The sequence below is a fragment of the Lissotriton helveticus genome, chromosome 6 (assembly GCF_964261635.1).
Source record: "Lissotriton helveticus chromosome 6, aLisHel1.1, whole genome shotgun sequence".
NCBI lineage: Eukaryota > Metazoa > Chordata > Amphibia > Caudata > Salamandridae > Lissotriton > Lissotriton helveticus.
Window position 1 is genome coordinate 1284871799 of NC_136067.1, and position 22086 is coordinate 1284893884.

Below are 22086 nucleotides of genomic sequence, written 5' to 3' on the forward strand. Positions count from 1 at the left end.
GCCATTGGACAGTCAGTTTCAGGGTCTCATTCAGGGAGAGGATCTCCTCGAGCGAAGAGATATTGATGTATATTTGGGTATCGTCCGCATACATGTGGTAGGAGATGTTGGCGGTACAAAGAACTTCGGTGAGTGGTTCTAAGTAAAGATTAAAGAGGGTGGGGGACAGGGTTGAACCTTGGGGGACACCGACCATGACCGGGGTGTGAGCTGATAGGCTGTCATTGATGATCAATCTCTGAGAGCGGTTGTGGAGGAAGGATCTGAATCACTCTAGGACCAAGCCATCCAGACTCATCCTGAATTTGAGGCATTCGAGTAGTTTTTCTTGATTGACCGTATTGAAGGCGGAGGATAAATCAAGGAGGATTAGAAGGCAAGTTTTGCCTTGGTCTAGGGCTTGGAGAGTGTCGTCCACAATGTGGAGCATAGTGGTTTCAGTGCTGTGCCATGGCCTGAATCCAGATTGGAAGTGGTCAAGTAGGTGAAAGTTGTTGATGTGCTGACTTAGTTGCTGTTGTACACACTTCTCCAATACTTTGGGTAATAGAGGGATATTAGAGATAGGTCTGAAATTGTCTGGGGAGGCTGGATCCAGTGATGGTTTTTTCAAAATAGGGAGTACTTTACCGGCTTTTAAAGGGTCCGAAATCGAGCCCTGCTGGAGAGACACATTGATTATTGCAGTCCAGCAAGGAACAATGAATTGGGAGGCGGCAGCGAGGCAGTTGGCGGGAAGCGGGTCATTAAAGTGGTTATTAGGGTTTAGGGTAGAGAGGATTTTGGAGATAGAGCCTTCGTTATAATATTCAAAATCAGTCCAGCGGGCTTGGTTTTTAGGTGAGGCCTGGGGGGGTGGTGCGAAAGGGGGGTAGGTCAGGAAGGGGTTGAGAGTAGGTGAGTTCTGTGAGAGTAGGTGAGAGGTACTGAGTTCAATTCCTAATGCCGTGATTTTATCCGCAAAGAAGGAGGAGAATTCTTCTGATGATATCAGAGATTTGGGTGATTATTTCGTTGTTTTAGCCAGTTTATTAGGTTGGAGTTTGACCAGTTCAAAGAGCTTGCGGGGTCTATTCTTGGCGTTCCCCAGTTCCGATCTGAAATATTCTTTCTTGGAATTGAGGATGTGCTTGTTGTAGACGTTTTTCGCCTGACGGAGAAGTTTTAGATGCATAGCAGAGGGGTGTTGTCTCCAGATTCTTACAGATTGCCGTAGGGATCGCCTCTCCTTGTTGAGGGAACCAGTGAACCAGGAGTTTCTGTCTTTGATTTGTGTTCTTTTTAGTTTTAGAGGGGCAAGGTCATCTAGAATGTTTGACATGGATGACGAGTAATGTTCATTGAGGTCGCTGACCGTGGTTGTATGCGAGGGGGGGAGGTCAGATTTGCAGTGAGCCTCAAGTTTCATAAGGTCGAGGTTCTTAGTGTCTCTGGTCCAGCATTTGGGAATCACCGGTTACGGTGTCTTTGTCTTGTGGTATCTGGGTAAAATGAAGGAGATGGGGTGGTTGTCACACCAGTCACATGGGTCTATGGAAATAAGTTTGACTGAGGATTCCATGGTAATGATCCAGTCAAGGATGGACACTTTTGAGTGGGTTGGCAGAGAGCGGGCTTGAGTCAGGGCTTGATCAGTTAGGAGGTCTTTGATGGCGTTGATGTAGGAATCTTTAGTGTCATTCTAGTGTAGGTTGAAATCACCCAGGAAGATCTCTGTGGCATTGGAGGAGATCTTAGTTGTGATGATTTCCAAGAGGTGATTGGTAAAAAAAATCGTTAGAACCTGGAGGGTGGTAAAAAATTTACAAATTGCAAAGGTGTAAGGAGTTGCTGCAAATGGAGAGTGCGAGGTATTCGCATGATTCGCTTGAGTCCGCCAAGAGTTCTGTGACAAGAAGGGAAGATCGGTAGATGCAGGCAATGCCTCCTCCTCTTCTGTTGGAGTGTCTGTCGAGTCTGGCGATGTTGTAACTGGGAGGGACTAATAAGTCCAGGCAAGGGGAAGAGTATTCATTGAGCCAAGATTCTGTGAGTATAGCTAGTTCTAGGTTTTTATTCAGGATGAGGTCAGCAATATCAGCGGCATTCTTGACTGCTGACCGGCAATTGATGAAAAGTCCAGATACGGGGTGGTCTTGGGGAGTGTCAAGAGTCTGGGCGGAGAGAAATACAGGTGTGAGGTTGCTTTTTACCACACTTCTATTATGGAGGGTAGCTAGCCTGTTGGGGTTGATGCTGACCGTGCTGATGGGGTGTTCAAGATTCGTATCTGGTGGACGGGGGACGTTTGGACAGAGTTATGATCTTGGAGGATGGCAAGGATTTCCTATCCCATGAGGTCTAGAGGATTAGCGGTGGGGGTTGTAGCATTGTAAGAGAACTGTGGGGCACATGCATCAAGCTATTTTGCGATTGTAAACATTGCAAATCATAAAAACAGCTGTTTGCGATTGCATAATAGCACTAAGCAATGCATCATTGAAAAACGCAGAAATTGGTGTAATTTCACAAAATTTGCAATTCTTAATTTTGTGACCATGAAATAGCGCTTCCCTCTTTTTGAATTAGCAAATAGGGATTCGCAAACCAATGCATCAAACAATCGCAAATTACGATTATGCTAGAATTCGCTATTTGGCTCATGCAAAATAACACCAATTCACATCAGGTGTTAACAAACTGAAAACTATTTAAACAGACCCAGAATGCCTCATAATGTTTCTGAATGGCCGCGCTGTACGTCATGGCGAGGAGGATGAGGATACAAGCAGCATCACAGAGAAGAAGAAGGATATAGGAACACATTTTTAGATTGCACATTACATTGTTGGGTCAGACAGAGGAAGAGGTTTATGAGAAATATAGGTTGAATTCTTCCATTATCTATGATCTGATAGCTGAATTAGATCCACTACTGCAGCAAAAGACTCGCAGAACACATGCCATCCCCACCCATGTGCTGGTCCTATGTTCACTGCACCTCCTAGCCTCAGGTAGCTTCCAGGTGGTAATAGCTGCAACAGGAGGTGTTTTCCAAAGTGCACTATTGTGTCTCTTTAACTCATTCCTGGACGCTATGTTGCTCAGGATGCACCACCACATAAGATTTCCCTCTACCCCACAGAAATTGCAGGAAACGAAATTGACTTTTAGCAGATAGCCCACATCCCCCATGTAATTGGTTGCGTTTATGGTACGCATGTAGCTATATGTCCCCCCTCAGTGAATGAGTACATTTACAGGAATAGGAAGTCATATAATTCTCTGAATATACAAGTCATATGCAATACAAAGCACATCATCACAGAAATAGTGGCAAGATTCCCAGGTAGTACGCATGATTCCTCCATCTTCATACACGCAGGCATACATACACGTCTCCTTGGGAGTAAATTTGGCGAAGGATACCTGCTTGGTAAACACATGTAACTCTCTTTTGCTGTTCAATGCAACGCACAGGTCAACACGCAATGTGATTTAGAGGACCTTTAGCCTACTGAGAAGTCGCTTCCGCTGCCTACATAAAACCGGCGGTGCATTGCAGTACAGGCCGGACACTTGCTGTAAAATTGTTGCAACTTTTGCCATGTTGAGTAACATAGCAACTGTTAGAGGCGTACCCCTGAAACTCTCGGGTAGTGAACCCGACAAAGATGAGGAGCCACTACAACCACTAAAAGCAGCAAGCGCATCAAGTGCAGCAGAAGGAAGACAGAGACAGGCTGAAATAACGCAGAATTATTTTTGAGGTGGGTAACGATTAAACCAGACACTACATAGTTTCATTGCCATTATGATTTATTAAAATAAAAAGTCTTCCGGTTGAGTTGATGCACACATACCAAGCAGAAAAAGTCCAATGTGTAAATTTTAACGCAACAGGATAACTGTGTCATGCTACCTATACATCAGTCTAGACAAATATGGGGTCATATTATCAACGCCGGCATTACAAATTCCAATAGAAGTCCATGTTCTGGTGTGAGCATGGGCTTCTATTGGAATTCTCCAGGGCATATTATCAAGCCCATTATCGCCACTTTAGCGGCAGTTTTCTGCCGCTAAAGAGGCGATAATTTATCGCTGTTCTTGATAATATGCCCCATAGATAATTGTTACCTCACCAAAACACATTCCTATGCTCATGTCTACACTATTTTTGGTGTCCACGCACTCCCGTTGCCCATTCTGGGTGTTCTGACACATCCCTGTTTGAGCACTCTGATGCTGGAGTATTCCGCATGCTGCGCCTCCTGCATTTGGCCACTGGTGACATGCTGCTACTGCGGCTGGAGCCATACTCACTATACCCTCCACCCATGACACTACTGGCAGCAACAGAAGTAGTTTGTATTTGCTTCACAGCATTGGTGACCTGTACCAGTCCCCTGCCCACATCACTGCAGCAATGAGTCATTTCCAACTGCATGCCTACAGATGTTGGGATAGTTGTGCAGTTGTTGTACTTAGCCGGTTGATGGCCCTAGTGTACCCATCCAAGCGTCCAAGAAATTGATGGTGTCTTTTGCGATGGGACACCTGGTCTTCTTGCATCACTTTACATAAGTCCCTAAGTGCTAGTGTTATCTCACCAAAGTATTGATTTTTTTTCCCTGCGACCTTCCTGCACAGCTGTTGTGAGCTGTTTGATGCTGTCACTCATCTCTCCCATGTTGCTTGCAAGAGATGAAAGGTGTGCCTGCATTGAACGCATGTGTTTACATTGCAGGTGCTGTACCCTCTACATTGGGTTATCCAGGCCAGCAAAGGACATTGAACTGTCACCTTCCTCAGCTCTCATCCGTGCAGCTGCCCTGCGTCTCCTGATACAAATATTCCTACGTTGCACCTGGACATGTGTTCTTGATGGATGTGGTTGTCTGCAAAGGCTGTGCTTTTTGAGAGTCAGGTTGGCTCTCATCCTCTGTTTCTAGTGCAGGCAATGGTGCCACTGTTATCCTGTAGGTGCAGGTGTTGAGGGTGATGATGACACTGTGATGTCTTCTCCTGACTGTGACTAACTCTCGGGGTGCATGGCCTTCACTGTCATCTGACTCCTGCTCAGGTGCATTTGTGATGTTAAACAGTGCATTTTTATTTTGCATATTTGGACATGTATTTAATTTTGCACATTGTATTGTTAAATAAAGTTACTTCTCAACACACTGTGTGTGGAGATTAAACTTGCTTGTCACAATTGATTGCAACTATGCTGGTTTGCTAGCCACTACCCATCTGGATTTGCTGACAGCTATTTCCATTATGCAATTGTGTGTTACACGTAAAATATGGTCTGGAATACTATTTTCTACACAAAGCCGATCTGACTTACGGAGTATGTTTAGTAATTATAACATTGTATGGTCATTTGCATGCTTCTTACCTTGGCAGGTACTGGGCGGAATTGATCGACGTCACTCTAACAGCAGCCTCAAGCTGAAAGGTGGACTCCACAAGGTCCTCTAGGGCTGTGGGGGTGTTTGTGTGGATGGTCCTCCTCCAGTTTTTTTGCTTCAGCTAGCCTTGCAGCAACCCTTTCCTTGGCCCGGCTCCGAAGGTCATACCACGGTTTGCGTTAATCAGGTATGGAGCGCTGTGTGACCACGACTGCGCTGATTGTTCATCAAATTCCCAGCCATAATTTTCTTTTTTGGGACTTTGGGACCTGCAGTTACTGTTTGCCAAAATGTTTTTCATGGTTCTTCACCACTTCCAAATCCTTTTCACTGAATTTCAGCTTTCTTTTGCACTTCTTCTGGGGTGTTTCTGATGCCATGCTGGATAATTGCACCCGTTCAGCTATTCCAAATGGCTCCCTAGTGCTGTTCTCTTGCAGTCTGCCTCGTCCTGATCACTCTCAGCACACAGGTAACAGCATGGGATGGTTCACTTCCTCATTGTGACATCATCATGCTGCATCGGGTTCTCATATTCGCTATTAGCGACTCACAAATAGCGTAATCGCAATAATTGTGAGACGCTATTTCGAGATCGCAAATAGCGGTTGCAAATTATACCAATTCATTAAAAAAAGCGAATGTTTTGATGCATTACAATTTGCGGCTCGCATCTTGGTTCCGGTACGAAAAGTTTAGCTCCTGTTTCTCACATGGATAAGAATATCTCCCACTCTTTCCTTTGATACAATATAAAACAATAAGTTTGAAAGACAAGCAAACTTTTTGCTAACCAATCATTTTGTTAACACATATACTTTTAACAATAATACCTGTGGCATGACTCTCTAACCTTGGCAAACAAGCCAATAAATACTTAATGTATGAATAGTATATATAAATGCTTGTGAGCTAACTTAATCTATGCAACTCCATTAAAGATTGTCCAACTTGCCTATTGGCATTCAATTTTAAATGTGCAACTGATCTTTGTTTCCATGCTGTGCAGATTTAGGCTGAAACGGCCACTATAATAGCTCTGTTATCAGTTCTCATACAGAGTGCCCCCATCTCTTTGCAAGTTCTAATATTAAATGTTAGAAAAATCGGTCGCAGATGTTATCTACGGATGCGATAAGTGAAGTGGCACAGCAAAGAAAGTGAATCAACGTTTCGCCGCCTCCAAGGGGGCAGCGGCACTGGTCCATTCCGTCACCTGGTGATTTCAACCAGCTTTTAGTCACAAAAGCCACTGGTAATGTACTTAACCTGAATTTAAGATAAAGGGCTCTTTTTCCTGCTGGATAAATGTTGTCAAGGCAATCAATTAAATCCAAATCTTGATTAAAAGAAAAATAGTGCTTTAATAAGGTACCTAGGTGGCTCATGTTTATTCTTCGGTCTTGTAGACTTGGTTCATGTAACTTAAACTGATTGGACTAAGGGCCAGAAGTAGGAAGCGTAATTCCGGTCGGTAACGGCCAAAATTACCGAATTTCGGCCGTTACCGACCGGAATTAGGCTTTTCATATGTAGGTAGCTTCATTTCAGATTCGGTAATTTACCGAATCGGTATTTAAGAATTCGTTAAATTACCGATTCTTAGAAATACCGAATCGGTAAATTACCGAATCTGAAATGTAGGGAGCACTCAAATGAGTGCTTTTCCCATCTTAGGATTCGTCATTTACCACCAACTAGAAGTTGGTGGTAAATAATGAAAACCTTAGAAAAAGCATTTTTTTTGCTTTTCCAACAGTGCCATGTTGCAGACATACATGCCCTTAGGGCATGTATGTCTGCAACATGTGCACCCATACACATTTGAGGGGTGCAACAGGGTGTCAAAGTGACACCCTGCCACCCTTCAATGTTTCCCCCATTTACCGAATCGGTATTTACCGATTCGGTAATTGACATTCATTCCTATGGGCCACCAGGCCCATAGGAATGAATGGTAATTACCGAATCGGTAAATACCAATTCGGTAATTACCGAAACTTACCGATTCGGTAATTATTTAAGAAAAATTACCTACATCCCATTTGCCTGTTCTTAAATACCGAATCGGTATGATTCGGTATTTAAGAATCGGTAATCTGGGATTACCTACATCGGGCCCTAAAAGAGATATCACAAAGAATTATAAAATATCCATGACTGGAAACTGGTTTGCTGATTGTATTAGGTCGCCGAGTGACCATATAGAGTCCAGTTAGATGGACCCTATTTGAACATACATATTGTACTTTCTGTAACTGCACCTGACTTGTCACCATCTTCAGATGACCTGAATTTACAGTGATATTTATTTTCATTTATGACGGAAGGTACACACTAACACAATCTCTTGTACAGCTGGCATGTGCACTTTATGGTCTGCCCTTAGGGTCTGAAAATGATATTTACTTTCTGAGGGTGCACCCTCAAGTCCAACAGCCAGCTACATCTGCCTGAACCTCTTCTACACTCTCATGTATGTCACCTGTGCTCATGTAGTCACAACCTCTTTCAGCCACTCAGGGAGTTCTATTTCCCCTCTTGATTTAGGAAAGATTAGGGTATCAGGGGCCAGATTTGAACTTCTCCTTACCATGAGCTACACCAGGGGCCCTATTATGTATGGGGGCAATTTCCCTTTTTGCACCCACTGCATCTTAAAACAGGTGGGCGCAAACAGGGAAAGTGCACCCTATTACTTAGAACCTGCCGCCCCCAGGTCAGCCGCAAATTCGTGCTGTCCCCAGGACAGCGCATTCAGGTGAAAAACAAAGCGGCTTTGAAGCAGCCGCTCTGTGTTTAACTGTGCAGACGGTAACATGCCTGCACTTTTAAAAGGGATTAGAGATCCCCTAGCAGACGGGTGCTGTGAGTATCTGCACCTGCCTGCAAGGGGATGGACCCCCTTTCTCCCACCAAGGGGCTGCCATCAGGGGACACACTGACAGTGCGCCACCGTCAATGCGCTCCCTGACAGCTTCATTACTTCTGCTCCCATGTCTATAATAGGGACCGGTTGCAAATGAGGGAATGCCCTCTTGAGAAAGCGCTGGTGCTGTATGTGCGCCAGTACATTCAGTACTACAGAAGGGGATGCACAACGGTCTGGGGCCCCGTCTGTAATACCAATATGCACCGTGGGCGAGCAAGGTGGGCACATATACGCCCGTTGCGTCCCTGGGGCACTTTGTGTAATAAGGCTCCAGGAAGTTAGCCATAGCCTCAGAGAGGGGCTGCATCTGCTTTGCAGATATTTGGTTTCCATCTGTGGAAAGGTGAACCTCATGACACTATGATAACTCAGTTGGTGGTAGGAGAGCTAGTTAGGTTCTAGTGTTGAAAAGACCCAGCTATAGAGTAAGTGTTGTGACAAGGAAGTCATGAACAGAGAAAGGAGACATGGTAGTCTGCCATGATTGATTCCAGATGACAGGCAACCAACAGTGGCATAACAAGGAAGCCAAGGGCCCTACTGCAAATAAGGAAAATGGGCTCCCTTGCCTCGTAGTTTAGCATTAAAAGACAGCCATAACAGGTGTGCGTTGATCCCCAAACTTATGTTTTCCAGTGCCACTGCTCCTCCAGCAGCATTGAAAGTTATTCTTCTGGTTGGCAAAGTAACTTCCAAATTGTTCGCCCTTGGTGACGCCATTGCATGGCATTTTCTTTGTCTCCAGCGCCAAAACCCTGCTGGACAACAATAGAATATCAAAGTGGCAAATGCTTAAGTAGTTTTACCACACTGACCATGGCAGAAACAGAACCCCCTTTAGAGTTACAATCACACCCATCTCTAGATACATCTGTCTGCCAATTGAACTATTGGGGCCTCTACCAATCTGGGAAATATGTGAGATTTCTATAAACACAAAAAGAACAATTGATGGACAGAATGCAGAACAATGTCATACAGATCTGGGCCTAAATCCATCGTTTTTTTGCTTTCCATGCCATTCCAGTTTGGACGCAGCCATATGCAAATCAGTCTTGACCCTGTGCCCAATGAGAACAGTCCAGTCCGAAAGGCCACGCCAGGTCCTCCCTGGACTGGAAACAAGCATCTTAGGACCGGTTTCGGGCTTTCGGCCCTCATTAGCCAGCTTAGCTTGATCCAGTGGCACAGAGAGCACGGGACCCACGTCTGGGCATACCCATCCCATTCGGGGTGACAAATGCAGAAAGAACAATTGATGGACAGAATGCAGAACAATGTCATTCATTCACCCCAATACAGAGATCTGGGCCTAAATCCATTGTGTTTTTGCTCACCATGCCATTCCAGTTTGGATCCAGCCATATGCAAATCAGTCTTGTACCTGCGCCCAATGGGAACAGTCCATCCCGAACTGCCAGGCCCAGATAGCTGGGTCTGAACTGAGGTGTCGAAGTGAGCTAAAGAATGATGATAGATTCAACCCACATCTGTGAGTGGGGGTGAATGTCTGAAAAGTTTCAGCGCTCCGTCCATCATCTCCTTGTGTTTGCTTTGTGTGCCCTAAGTTGGCGGGGTATGCCCAGACGTGGGTCTCCTGCTCACTTTGCCAATGGGTTCAAGCTAGCCTCGCTGATTAAGGGACTGCCCAGAAACCGGTCCCAGGATGCTTGGTTCCGGTTCAGGGAAGACCTGGCTTGGCAATTCGGACTGGATTGTTCCCATGAGGCACAGGGTCAAGACTGATTTGCATATAGCTGGGTCTGAACTGAGGTTGCGCAGTGAGCTAAAGAATGATGATGGATTCAACCCAGATCTGTGACTGGGGGTGAGTGTCTGAAAGGTTTCAGCACTCCGTCCATCATCTCTTTGTGTTTGCCAGATTTCTATAAACCCCTGGAACCACTGAAGAACAGTGGCATCTTAATTGTATGAGGTTGAAAGTTGGCATTTGCTTTGATTTGACTGCGAGGAGCAAGTTGAAGCAACAACATAGCTCCGGCACAATGCTGTTCTCAAGAACATGCTTTTGTGTTACTGCCTACCCTAACAGCAAGTTGCAGAAAATATAGAAAAATGAACTATTCTTATAGAACTGTGACCAAAAGTTCTGACTTGATGTCCTTTAGAAAAAATATTTCTTTTACACACAGTAAAAACGTTTTCTATAGAGCAAGGTTTTCTAACAAATACTGCTAGGCACATTTTTGCATGTGGATGCAGAAATGTGAGCTAGTGGCTACATTGGTAACATGGAACCAGGCAACTTGAGTTCAGCTTTTGACCACATTATGTGCTTGTTGACAATTTACTGACATCAATATGGCTCTGTTGGCCTATTGCTTACTTTGGGATTGTTTAAAAATAACTATACACCAACTAACTAGGTGTCATTGACTTGCAGGAGTTGTTCTTCACCATACTACCACAAGCATGAAGTCTTTTCATTTTCATGAACATGCAAAAATGATAGTATGCAGCCTTTGTCACCAGGTTTGTCAAAGAGGATCCCATGCTTGGTAACACATTTTGTCTCCTTGCTCCCCAGGAGAATTGAAGACAAACGTGTAGAGGACTAGATTAGACTCAATACATAGTGGACTGTTAATTTACAACCTTTCCACGATTTTTGGTATCACTCCTCTAGCTGAATCCCGTATTCCTTTTATTCTGTCATAGGCAATCTTTCTGAGAACAGAAGGTGTGATGTAGACCAAAAGATAAGAAGAACACGAAGAGAAGATAGGGAAACAAAGCCTTCCATAATAGATGTCATTATATCATCATTTGTCTTTCCTCCTACTACCAACAAATCACATGCACAATTTGGTTTCTAGCACCTTGTCGTCTGAGTGAGGTAAAGGAGTGGTGAAAGCTGATCGTTCAAGCAGGATGCAGGGAACAGATCTCAAGTCGATCTTTAAATGGAAATCGTACATTGATTGATTACAACCTTACCAAGCGTATCAACACTGAAACCTTCAGCTGCTGCCAGCTCTGAATGAAAGAAGTCATAGTCGTATTTGGAGATGTCATCATTGTTGCGTTCACTTGGAAATCCAATGTACAGATAAGCGCTGTTGGATCCCAAAATGATGCGGTCCTATGAATTAGAAGGAGAAGATGCCAATTAGCTCAAGCATTGTCAGATTCACATCTTTATTTCGATCTTCATGTTCAAAACATCCTTCATCAAGTTCAACAGCGTACCTGCATTGCGATCCGAGATATGAATATCTTAATTGTTATTATGAAGTTACGACCTCAGTGAGCTATCAGTAATTAAGAATCTATAGGGCTTTAAAGGTTTTTATGTTGATGTCATTTAGCATGCACGTTTCTCAGTCCAACAAAAAATATCAAAACCTGCTTAGAAAATGAATTGTTCTGACATGGCATGACAAGAGTTCCATTTATATATGAATGCATGTGGTATTTTTATAGCATAAACCTAGCTGAAAAGTGGAGGAGCACTCTACCGAGTCCAAGGCAAAGATTGCAGAGGTAGCTGATTTTTAAGAGCAAAATTGGTCTGTTACTGCATTAGAATGCTGTGTTCTTACAGATGTATGCCATGTACTTTCCTAAATTGGAGACATTTTGGGGCAATCCTGATATAGGAATGTTAATCCAGATTCTGGGTGCATACATGGAGAAGGCCTGTTGCCTTTTACATTTGTTGCTCTTCTTCATCTCCAATTTGATGGTGTTGTGGTTGTAAGAGTGCCAAGAGTCATTAGAGATGGTGACCTCGTCAGCCAGATAGGCAAGTGTGCTGATCATGAGGATGTTGTAGATGATGCAGCTGGTTTTGAAGATAATGCTGTCTGGCAAGGACAGCTAATGGAGCTCCATCAGGGTTAAGGTGATGTGCTCATATTATTTTTGGCCATGAGGTGTGCTGTTGCATGTAAGATGCTATTGAGGGAGGTCACAGTAGAATCTAGGGTGAAAGCCATGAAGCAGGGCATTGCTGCCACCTACAAACAAGAGAACAAGTGCTTGAGCAGCAATTCTAAAGTTGCTATTAGGCGGAAATGGTTTTACTTTCTTTAGTAGCGAGAGCTGGTACCATGCTGACTTACCTTACTTGGTCATCAGACTCCAGGGTGTATCGGAGTAAGTTGGGGTTCAAATTCATACAGGTTCATGTCATCGAGGCTGATTTGGACTAGTTCTTGTGTGTTGGTCTTGTTGAGCAGCAGGAATGCTGTTTTTGAGGGGTTAAGTTTCAGATATGTGGCGGACATTCTGGTTTGCATGAATTGCAAGCAGCGTTCTGAGGAATTGGATGTCTGAAGAAAAGGAGACCTTCAAATGCAGTTCTGTTTCGTCAGTGTATTGGTGAATTATGATCATCTAGATGACAGCAAACAAGATGGAACCCTGGGGAACTCCACAGGGGATTGAAATCTTCTGGGACCTTGAGTTGCCAGTGTGAATGAATTGTTTCTGTTTGGATAGGTAGGTAGAGAACCAGTTAGGAAAATTTGTCATTTGAGACATCAGGGTGTCGAAGAAGATGGGGTGGTCAACAATGCCCAAGGCAGCTGAGAGGCCAAGTAATATCAGGACTTTAGTGTCAGGTTTATCTCTAGTCAGATTTTGTAAGGTAGCTGTTTCCATGCTGCAGCATGATCTGAAGCTGGATTAATCATTGTGTAGGAGATGGTTGGTGTAGATGTGATCTTTGAATTGTGCATATATTGCTTTTACGATGATTTTGCCAATGAATGGTAGGTGAGTGATGGGTAGCTGGCACTGTTGTCAGCATCTAGTGTAGGTTTCTTCAGGAGTCTGGTCGGTCTTCAGAGGTTATGGGAAAATGCCTTGAGTGAAGGAGGTGTTCAAAATGGCGAGAGGGCTTCTCCTGAGAGGGGTTTGAGGAAGGGTGAGGGTAAAATACCATCTTCATAGGTGATGGTTTTGAGGATGTTGGCAGTACTTATTTTGAGCCAGTGGCTGAAGATGGAGCCCATCACATTCATTTTCAGGGACCTGGACCCAGACTTTGACCCAGAAGGAGAGAAAGACACAGAAAAGTGATTGAAGGAGGAAGAAAAACATGTTAAGACAGTAAGAAAGGGAGAATGCAGGCATGAAAGAGAATCTGCAGGAGTGAGATAAAAGAAACAGGGGGTGGCCAGTGGTAGATAAAAGAGGCATTGCTTGGAATGAAGACTAGACAGCCTTTGCACTGTACATTCAGTAGCACCAGGCTTTTGAGCAGACATTTGTGACTCTGCACTTATTCGTAAACAAATTAAGCACCGAAGTTTGGTGAGGTCTTTAAGAGACATGGTTTGAATGTTGACCATAGTGGGATGCAGGGGAAAGGACTGAGCGTTAATAGGGAAAGAGGATTGGTGTTGTTGATGTGCTATTGCATCATTTGTACTTTAACTGAATAAGTGAACGATGGATTGCACTTGCCCATGGAGTGTGGCATAGGAGGTTCAGGCAGGGGGTAGATAAAGTGCTCGATTATTTTGAATTGTTTTGCTTCTGTTGGCAGTTAATTGATGGTGTTGGAATAGTATTCAGCCTTCAATGATGTGATGAGGTGTCTGAGTGTTATGTGGAGGAACTTCAGGGTGCATGAGGTCATTGAGGTGATTTTGACTAATTGTTCTTTCTTGCCTGCAGATGGAGCATTTGTTGTTAGCAAGGTTTTTGGAAGATGAGAGAGCTGAAGGTTTTGGCTTGCACATTTGTGTTTTACCTGGAGCGTAGATGTTCACATCTGTTTTCAAGAAATTAGTTGAAGTTATTTAGAATAGAGGTGAGCATAATTCCAGTAGGATAAATTAAACAATAGAATTTTGCCCACTTTTTAAACTCAGAGATTGGAATTATGGCTGATACGTTGCTCTTTGGCTGGAAAAGAAACCAAAAGGCCTAGCTGCTTTTTGAAGAACTATGAAGGGGCTGGACAATCTATTTATCTTAGTGCATCCTGTGGAGATGAATAGTGAGGAATGAAATCCACTTATCTTATTTCTTCTTTTAAAGATGGCTTTAGAGGAGAACCAGTGTTGTTGCTTCTTGTAGAGATGAATGCAGGAAATGCAGTGATGAAAGTTGCCGTGCAGAGGGATGCTAAGGAATAAAGGCCATTTGTCTGGCTTCTTGATTTAAAGATGGTTTCGGATGGAAACAAGTGTTGTCACTTCTTGTACAGATTGACACTAGGAAATGCAGTGATGTCACTCCCTGTGGGGATGATTGGTCTGGATCCGTATTGGTCGGATGCGGTTGATGAGGATACATTTAGTTTTGTTCAGATTCACTTGAGGCAGGCAGCTGACAAACATGCTTGGATGAGGGAGATATAGTCCCTTTGGTGTTTGATGACCTTCACTGTAGATACCTTCAGGTAAAATTGGGTGCCATCTACAAATTTGTGAATCTTGATTCCACAATTCCCTAGAAGGACTCAGAGAAGTTCAATGTTGAGGATGAAGATTACAGGTTAGAGGATGTATTTTTGTGGGACTCTACAAGTGATCTAAAGTTGATGCCCATGTAAATGAGTAGGTACTAATCCGAGAGGAAGGACAAGAAGTTGTGTAGTGTGTCAGTAAATCCTATGTGAGTTGACCAGATGTTATAACAATGGCTTGATTGTTTGGTGATGTCATGCTTATTACAGTTGTGTGTTAAAATGATATTGTCAGATTTTTCTAATAAATGATGATGGGATTACATTTTTGTGCTGACTGAGGGCCTTATTCATAGTTTAGCAGATGTGATATTACACCAAAATGTGGCATGTATCCTCTTCGCAATAGTGCACTTATAAAACAAACTGGATATATGACATGTTTATGACTAAGTAACCTGTTCAACAAAAATCAGGCCCTGTGACTTTGGTTTACGTTTTGAAAATTGTGGCCTATGGAAATGAGGATGATCAGAATGGAGGATGGTGTATTTAGATTCAGTGTGATGATGACCTCTTCTATGTTAACTACATAGAGGACTGGTGAGTAGATGATGTTGTGCATCAAGGGTCATAGTCATAAACACGTATAAGCTTTAATAAACCAAATAGTATTCATTTGCCCATATGCATTTCTTGCTACACTATACAACCCTAAATGTGTTTACATTATTCTATAAAGTAGCATTTTCTAAATTCAGAATTTGCTCTGGTAACCCATAAAAAATATTGTCATTTCAACTAGAAACATTTTGCCTCCAGCTGTGTTCTTTTTGCCTGGACTACCTCCAGAGACGTGTATCTTAACATTAAATCACTTGCTGGTACATGGTCAACTTTTCTGACTTTTCAATGTCCTAGTCCCTCCCTGTGCACTATACTAAATACTGAGGTGAGGGTTGTAAAATTAACCCTATGTTCCATCCTGTTGGGACTGGACTGTCTCCTACACGATGTGAACTTATATTTTGTTCCCTGGGTGTCCAAACTGAGAGACTCTTTGATCCTGGTTTTGGGATTTTGTCCTCCCCCAAACTAATATATTGTGTGCTTATAGTTTATAGAATTGTCCTAAACCTGTAGTGGCGCACAAAACAAGCCCTCCTTGTGGCAGATGGACTACTGCCCCTGGTTTCATGTGTGTTGGCAGAATACCATGTTGTGTAGTGATTATAGTGACCAGGCCTTTTCACCTGCATCATGTAATACAAGCCTAACCGCACATTCATCTGAATGTTCTGCTGCTCACAATGAACCCGGAATCCTAGCACTGGAATCCCAAGTGCCGAGCATGTGTGTGAATTGGTATACAGTAAATCTGTGTCTGAATTAGCCAGAATGATACAAGCCTGTGGGTTTCACTTTGAAAGCCCCTGGCCTTGGAATGTGTACAATAAGAAGGTGAGGATGATTTTCAGATGACAGAAGCGTATTTCTGACATTCCCGAGATGGGAGGGAGGAAATTAGACACTGAAGTGAGACAAAAGTAGGCAGGCTTTCCTTTAGAAGAAGTTTGGTTGGTCTTTTTTTATTTCAGACCTTACCCATGTTTGGTCTGTGTCCCAAAATAATTACTTTTTATATCACTTTTGTACACCACCCCTAAAGCTGCCATTTCTCTAAATGGCCTTACCTCCTCTTATATCACTCTACTTAGAGGGGTTAATGAAGGGAGCCCGCTCTCTCCTTTTCTCTTTAACTTAGTTTTAGGAACCTTTATATCTGATTTACGACAAATTAAAAATATCCACAGCTTTTGTCATAACAAACAACATGGTAAATTGGCTGCCTACACGACAATATTCTCTAATTTATTTCATCATCTCAATCATCAATACCAGCTTTTCTCAGTGAAGTTGACTGTTACTCCCATATTTCTGGCTATAAATTAATTTCAGATAAATGTGAGATTCTAGCTCTTATTAAATGTACTTTTAAAGAGGAATTTATGCATATAGGTTTCTCATGGAATCTAAATAAAATTTAATATTTCACTCCTTCCATGGTTAAACTTATCTCTCTAAATGTTAAAATCTGCTTCCATAATCAAACTACTCTTGTTAACCGTTGGCATCATTCACAGCGCTCCTGGTGGGGTCACTTGCACACTATCAAAATAATGTTGGTCCCCATTGTTTTATACATTATTTCTAGCTTCCTATTAAATCACCTTTCTAAATATTTTAAGAAAATCAACCCCATTCTTTCATCTTTTCTGTGGAATAATACAAAATCATGTATGTCTCGATTAAAGTTGAAACAACCATTTACTGATAGTGGTGTCAACTTCCCTGACTTCTATAAATATCACTCAGCATTTCTGTTAAAACAATTGGGACATTGGCTCCTAGATTCCTCAAACTTCTCTCCTTCATTGTTAGGCTTGGAACATGAATACCTTATCTCCTTTTCTGTTTCAAGAATATCTATAATTTTCAAGAGAACCTACATTTATTTTTTGCCTCACATGTTTGCAAATTGTATATGTGCACTTAGCATGTTCTCTACCAGGCTGTAATGCACAGCCTGGGTGGAGATCTTGCACAGGCTCGCAGTCCCCATCTGAGCACAGAGCCAGGACGCTCAGACCAATCACGACGCTGCTGTCATGTTGACAGCAGCATTGTTATTGGCTTACGGGAGCCTAGGTACTTCCTACTTTCGGGAGCGAGGAAGAGCAGAGAACGAAGAGAAGCGTGCATCGGGAACAGGTAAGTGATCTTTAATTTTGTTTTGCAGCCACCCTCTTTCCGCCGCAGCCGCCGCTGACTAATTTCTTTGATACAGTGCACAATCATACTCAGTGGAAGTTCTCAAATCCCCTTGTTTATTATTGTTGATAATATCATTGTTTTTTATGCATTTACATATTAGTCAAGTCAATTAAATGTTATTGTATAAAATTTGTTAAAAATTATTACAAAATACGCTTTAATCATCATGAAACATTAAAACACATATGTAAGTATTAAAAATCAGTTGAAAAAATAAAATAAATAAGTGACATGTAGTTCAATTTAGGGCTGTGCTCCCTGTTCTGCTTGCTGTAGGAGAGATTGTGCTCTGATCATATATTTGACCCCCCTGCAGGCCAACATAGGGGATGATCCGTCCAGCCATCGGATTACCGCTTGTCTACATGTCTGAATATTACATTTATTAAAAATGTTCTTTAAAAGCCGTCTCCTCAAGTCCTTAAGCGCCGGGCAGACACATAGCAGGTGAGTTAATGTTTCGTTTGGGTATCCACATAGACGACAGCCGGGGTCACTGTGACAGTTCTCCCAGGATGGTAACAAGTCTTTTGAAAACTGTAGTCCTAATCGGTGTTTTATATATCTTTGTTTTAGGAACCAATTAAAATGACTTCCCAGATAAGTCTGTGGTTTTATCCCGCAATATGTGTTTATCACCGTCACCCGTGTCGACGTTTTGCGGTACTTATTTTATCTTCCAGATAAGATTACCATTTGACTGCGTTATTTGTTATTTTGTCAAAGGTGTGTCTATCTGGCATCAAATCCCAAGTTTCTTCAATTCCTAAATAGATCAAGGATTGGGACAGGAATTCTCCCCAACTCTTTGGCACGTGTTGTTTCTTCTGGGTCTCAATTTCTATCCAACACAGGTTGTCTAGTGAGCCTACTTCTGATATGCGTATTTTGTGGCAGAGTTTTACAAAGGTTCCCATACTGCGGAACTTCTGGTTCAGAAGGCCAAACTCTAGTCGAACCTGCGCCGGTGCTGAGGATTTTGGGAGGTTTAAGGTTGCCTTATATATCTTCGTTTGTAAGCTGTTTAACATCCCTGCTTCTTTGCCACACCAGGTGACCAATGCGTGTGACAAGGTAGGTAGGGTTTGTGCTTGTATCACTTTCAGCAGGTGAGTGTAATTCGGGCAGCTTAGCTTTTTTTGTAGTTGGAGGTATGCATAGATCAGAGAATGTGCTTTGGCTTTTAGGTCTGTTTTGTGTTCTTTGTTCGTTTGGCCTCGCCCCAATTTCAAACCTAGATATTTATATGAGACTTCCTCCTTTATTGGGGTATTATTTACGTACCATTTGAAAGGTGGCTTTTTCGAATCCACAATGCGGACCACTTTGGTTTTGTCTTTGTTCAGTTCCAAACATTCGTGTTCCAGATAGGTAACCATTTTGTTGATCATCCTCTGCAGACCTATCGGCGTTTGACTCAAAATGACAATGTCATCCGCATACTGCAAGAAGGGGATTGGAATTTTTGACAGGTACGGTGAATGGCCATCTCCGACCTCCATATGACTGACAATATCTGCCATGTATAGGTTGAATAAGCTTGGTGCCAATACACAGCCTTGTTTTAGGCCCTGTTGAGTTCTAATTTCGGCTGTTACGCTGCTACCGTCTCCCAGTTTAACTTGGGCCCAGGTGTTACTATACAAGCCTATAATAGCCTCCAATAGCTTGTTCGGGAGGCCCCATGATCTCAGTTTTTCCCATAATCGGGTTCTATTCACCCTATCAAAAGCTGCACGCAGGTCTATGAAACAAGCATACAGTCTCGTCTTCCTTTTTTCTGCTTTTTCCTTCAGGAGAGCTAGGGTTGTCAAGTTTGTTAGTGTGCCGGTCCTTGGCCGGAAACCCGTTTGGAACATTGGAATTATTTTCGTATCTTCCATCCAATCCTGAAGACTTGATAATAGACATGACCCATACAATTTTGCCTCTACATCCATCAGCGAAATCAGCCTATAATTCCCTGGCTCATCATGATCACCTTGTTTAAAAATGGGGTGAATTATGCTCCCGTTCCAGGATCTTGGCTGTTTATTTTGATTGTAAATTAAGTTGAAGAGCGATGTTAAATATTCTGCCCAATATTCAGGAGCAAATTTGAAAAAAACGTTCGGAAGCCCATTAGGACCCGCTGCACCCTCTTTTTTCAGACAAATTATTATTGCTTTTAGCTGGTCTTTAGTTGTTAGGGTTTCAGGTACTATATCTACCGCTTTTCCTGCTTTATTAGCGGGTCTGTTCTCTGATTTCCCTATGTTTCCTCGATCCCGCGTTGCGTTAGGAATTTCTGCTGGTAGAGTGTTTCCTGTTCCTAAGATTTTTCCAGCGTATTCGCGGTTTCTGTTGCATGATTTGCACTCTGGTGTACAGGACCGGTTTCGTCCATCCACCCTGTCAGTAAACATGTTTTTGACATACTCAATCCACTTACTTTCTTCAATGCCTGCCTCCTGTCTTAGAGTGTCACCCTTTGCCAGTTTGTTAATGAGACCCCAAAATGATCAGGCGCTTTTGTTTTTTCCGGCAGTTAGTAATTTTGTCCACATTTCTTCTTGATACAATCTTTTGGCGCTGCTTAGCTTTGTCTTGTATCTTTTCCGCATAACTTTCAATTTTAACTTATCTGGTTTTATTCCACTTTTTATCATTAGTACCTGCTTTCGGATTTCTCGTGCGATTTTCCTTTTTTCCTCTCTCAAGATAGTGTTATACCATGGCTTTTTCCCAGTATTAGCTCTTCTCACATTCTGAGTTGTTATTGGGGGGTTTCTTGTAACAGCTTCACATAAGTATTCCCATGTTCTTATCGGGTTTTCTTTTTCGTCCGGTGTTAGTCTGAGCACTTCGTTTTTAAATGTATCCATTGTTGGGTTTATATCCTTCCCTCCCCATTTCAGTTTACGTAGATTGAATTTTTCGGTATATTGAGTGACGGTGTTTTCTTTTTCTGTCTTAGTGACCAACATTTTTATTTTGGTGATTAGTGGAAGATGATCACTTTCCACGCGCTGCCTCACCGAAAATGCGCTCACCATTGGTTTCAAGTTATTACTCAATATTGTGTAGACTTCCGGTTACCGCTTGCAAATGTTATTGTTATGCCACTCTCCCCATTGTCTATCTTATTTAGGATAAAAAGGCCCAGTTCTCCAAGTGCTTGAGTTATTTTATTATCTTTTGTTAGATTACTATTGAAATCCCCTGAAATAATCAAAGAATGCGACTCATGAGTGCTTTGCAGAGCCCTAATCAAAGTTAATAATGTTTTCAGTTTTTCATTTTTCTTTTTCTTATCCGGGTGTATATAAACATTTAGTACTAGAAGATTGTGAATGCCTGATCCTGTGTCCGACCACTCCGTGAGTTTTATTGCTTGAGTCCAGTTTACCACGGTATCTACTTCTTCAACTTGCCATCTGATTTGTTGGGCGATATACGTTGATAAACCTCCTCTCTGGTGTCCAAATTTTGAGAGTTTTTCTGCAAGGACATGAAACCCGCGATGGAAATTTGGCACAGGTTCCAAGTTTCTTGTAGCAGTATTAGATCGTGTTGCTTCAAGAAATTTGCGGTTTCATGGTTGTGCCCCATGTTGTTAAAGCCATGAACATTCCAGGAACATAAGCTGATCGTGTCTGGGTTTGCGGTAGAAGATTCCTTCTGATTACCGTCTGTTATCTGTAATTGTAGTTTTCTTTCTTTTTTTTGATTTCAAACCTTGCTAGGAACATTTATTGCTTAAAACCGATGCTACCCAGGACCAATCAGTAGTCTGTTCATGCACTCCTCCTTGAGACACCGCCTTTTCGTGTCTCTCTATATTTTGTATTATTTTTTGCGGCGTAGCTGAACATGCACCCTTTAAGCATGATTTTTGGGTGTTCCCCTCTTCCGTTTTCTTTTTACCAGTGGTTATACTTTTCAGTAATGGGAATGTGTATTTTTTCATTTCTTCCCGCCTTAGTTCTATGCCCCAGGCTTCAAAAGACATGTTTCTCGCAAGTATTCTGTCAACTATGTCCTTAGACGACCAGGTAGTTAATGACTCTTCTACCTCTGGTTTGATTTTTAAACTTTTAAATTCTACTGACAGAAGGTCTTGGGATACTATATCATCCAGTTCTGGGATCTCTCTCAGCAACCGCATTATATTACCTCTGTTCAAGAAGTCTTGTCCCCCTGTTATCTGGTATTCAGGTATACATGCCAGTTGGTTATTTATTACTGGCTGTGATTGTGTATGTAGTTTTGCCTTTTTTTCTTCTTCCAATTTTGTATCTTGTGTTGATTCTCCACTTACGTTTGTTCTTTTCCCTTGACTCCGGGTTTTTGTTGTCATTTCGTCATTTGGATCATCTGTTGTTATGGGGTGGATAGTGGGTTCGTTAATCCCATCCATGTTCAGTGTCTGAGTACGTGTTGTTTGATAATTTGATTGATGAATGCTACAGGTTCGTCCTTCTTCGTTTGAAATTATTTTTATGGGTGTTCTGATTATTCCCTTTTCATCTGTTTGTTTGTTTGGTTGCTGAATATTGCAA

General features: G+C 42.4%; 1 protein-coding gene across 1 annotated transcript in view; it reads right to left on the minus strand.

Annotated features, from left to right (window-relative positions):
• Positions 1-22086, minus strand: part of LOC144761711 (kinesin-like protein KIF28) — a 982011-nt gene that overhangs the window by 612906 nt on the left and 347019 nt on the right. The window contains exon 13 of the mRNA XM_078646973.1: positions 11287-11431. Coding sequence (XP_078503099.1) covers positions 11287-11431 — 145 coding nt within the window. The remainder of the gene's footprint in view (positions 1-11286; positions 11432-22086) is intronic.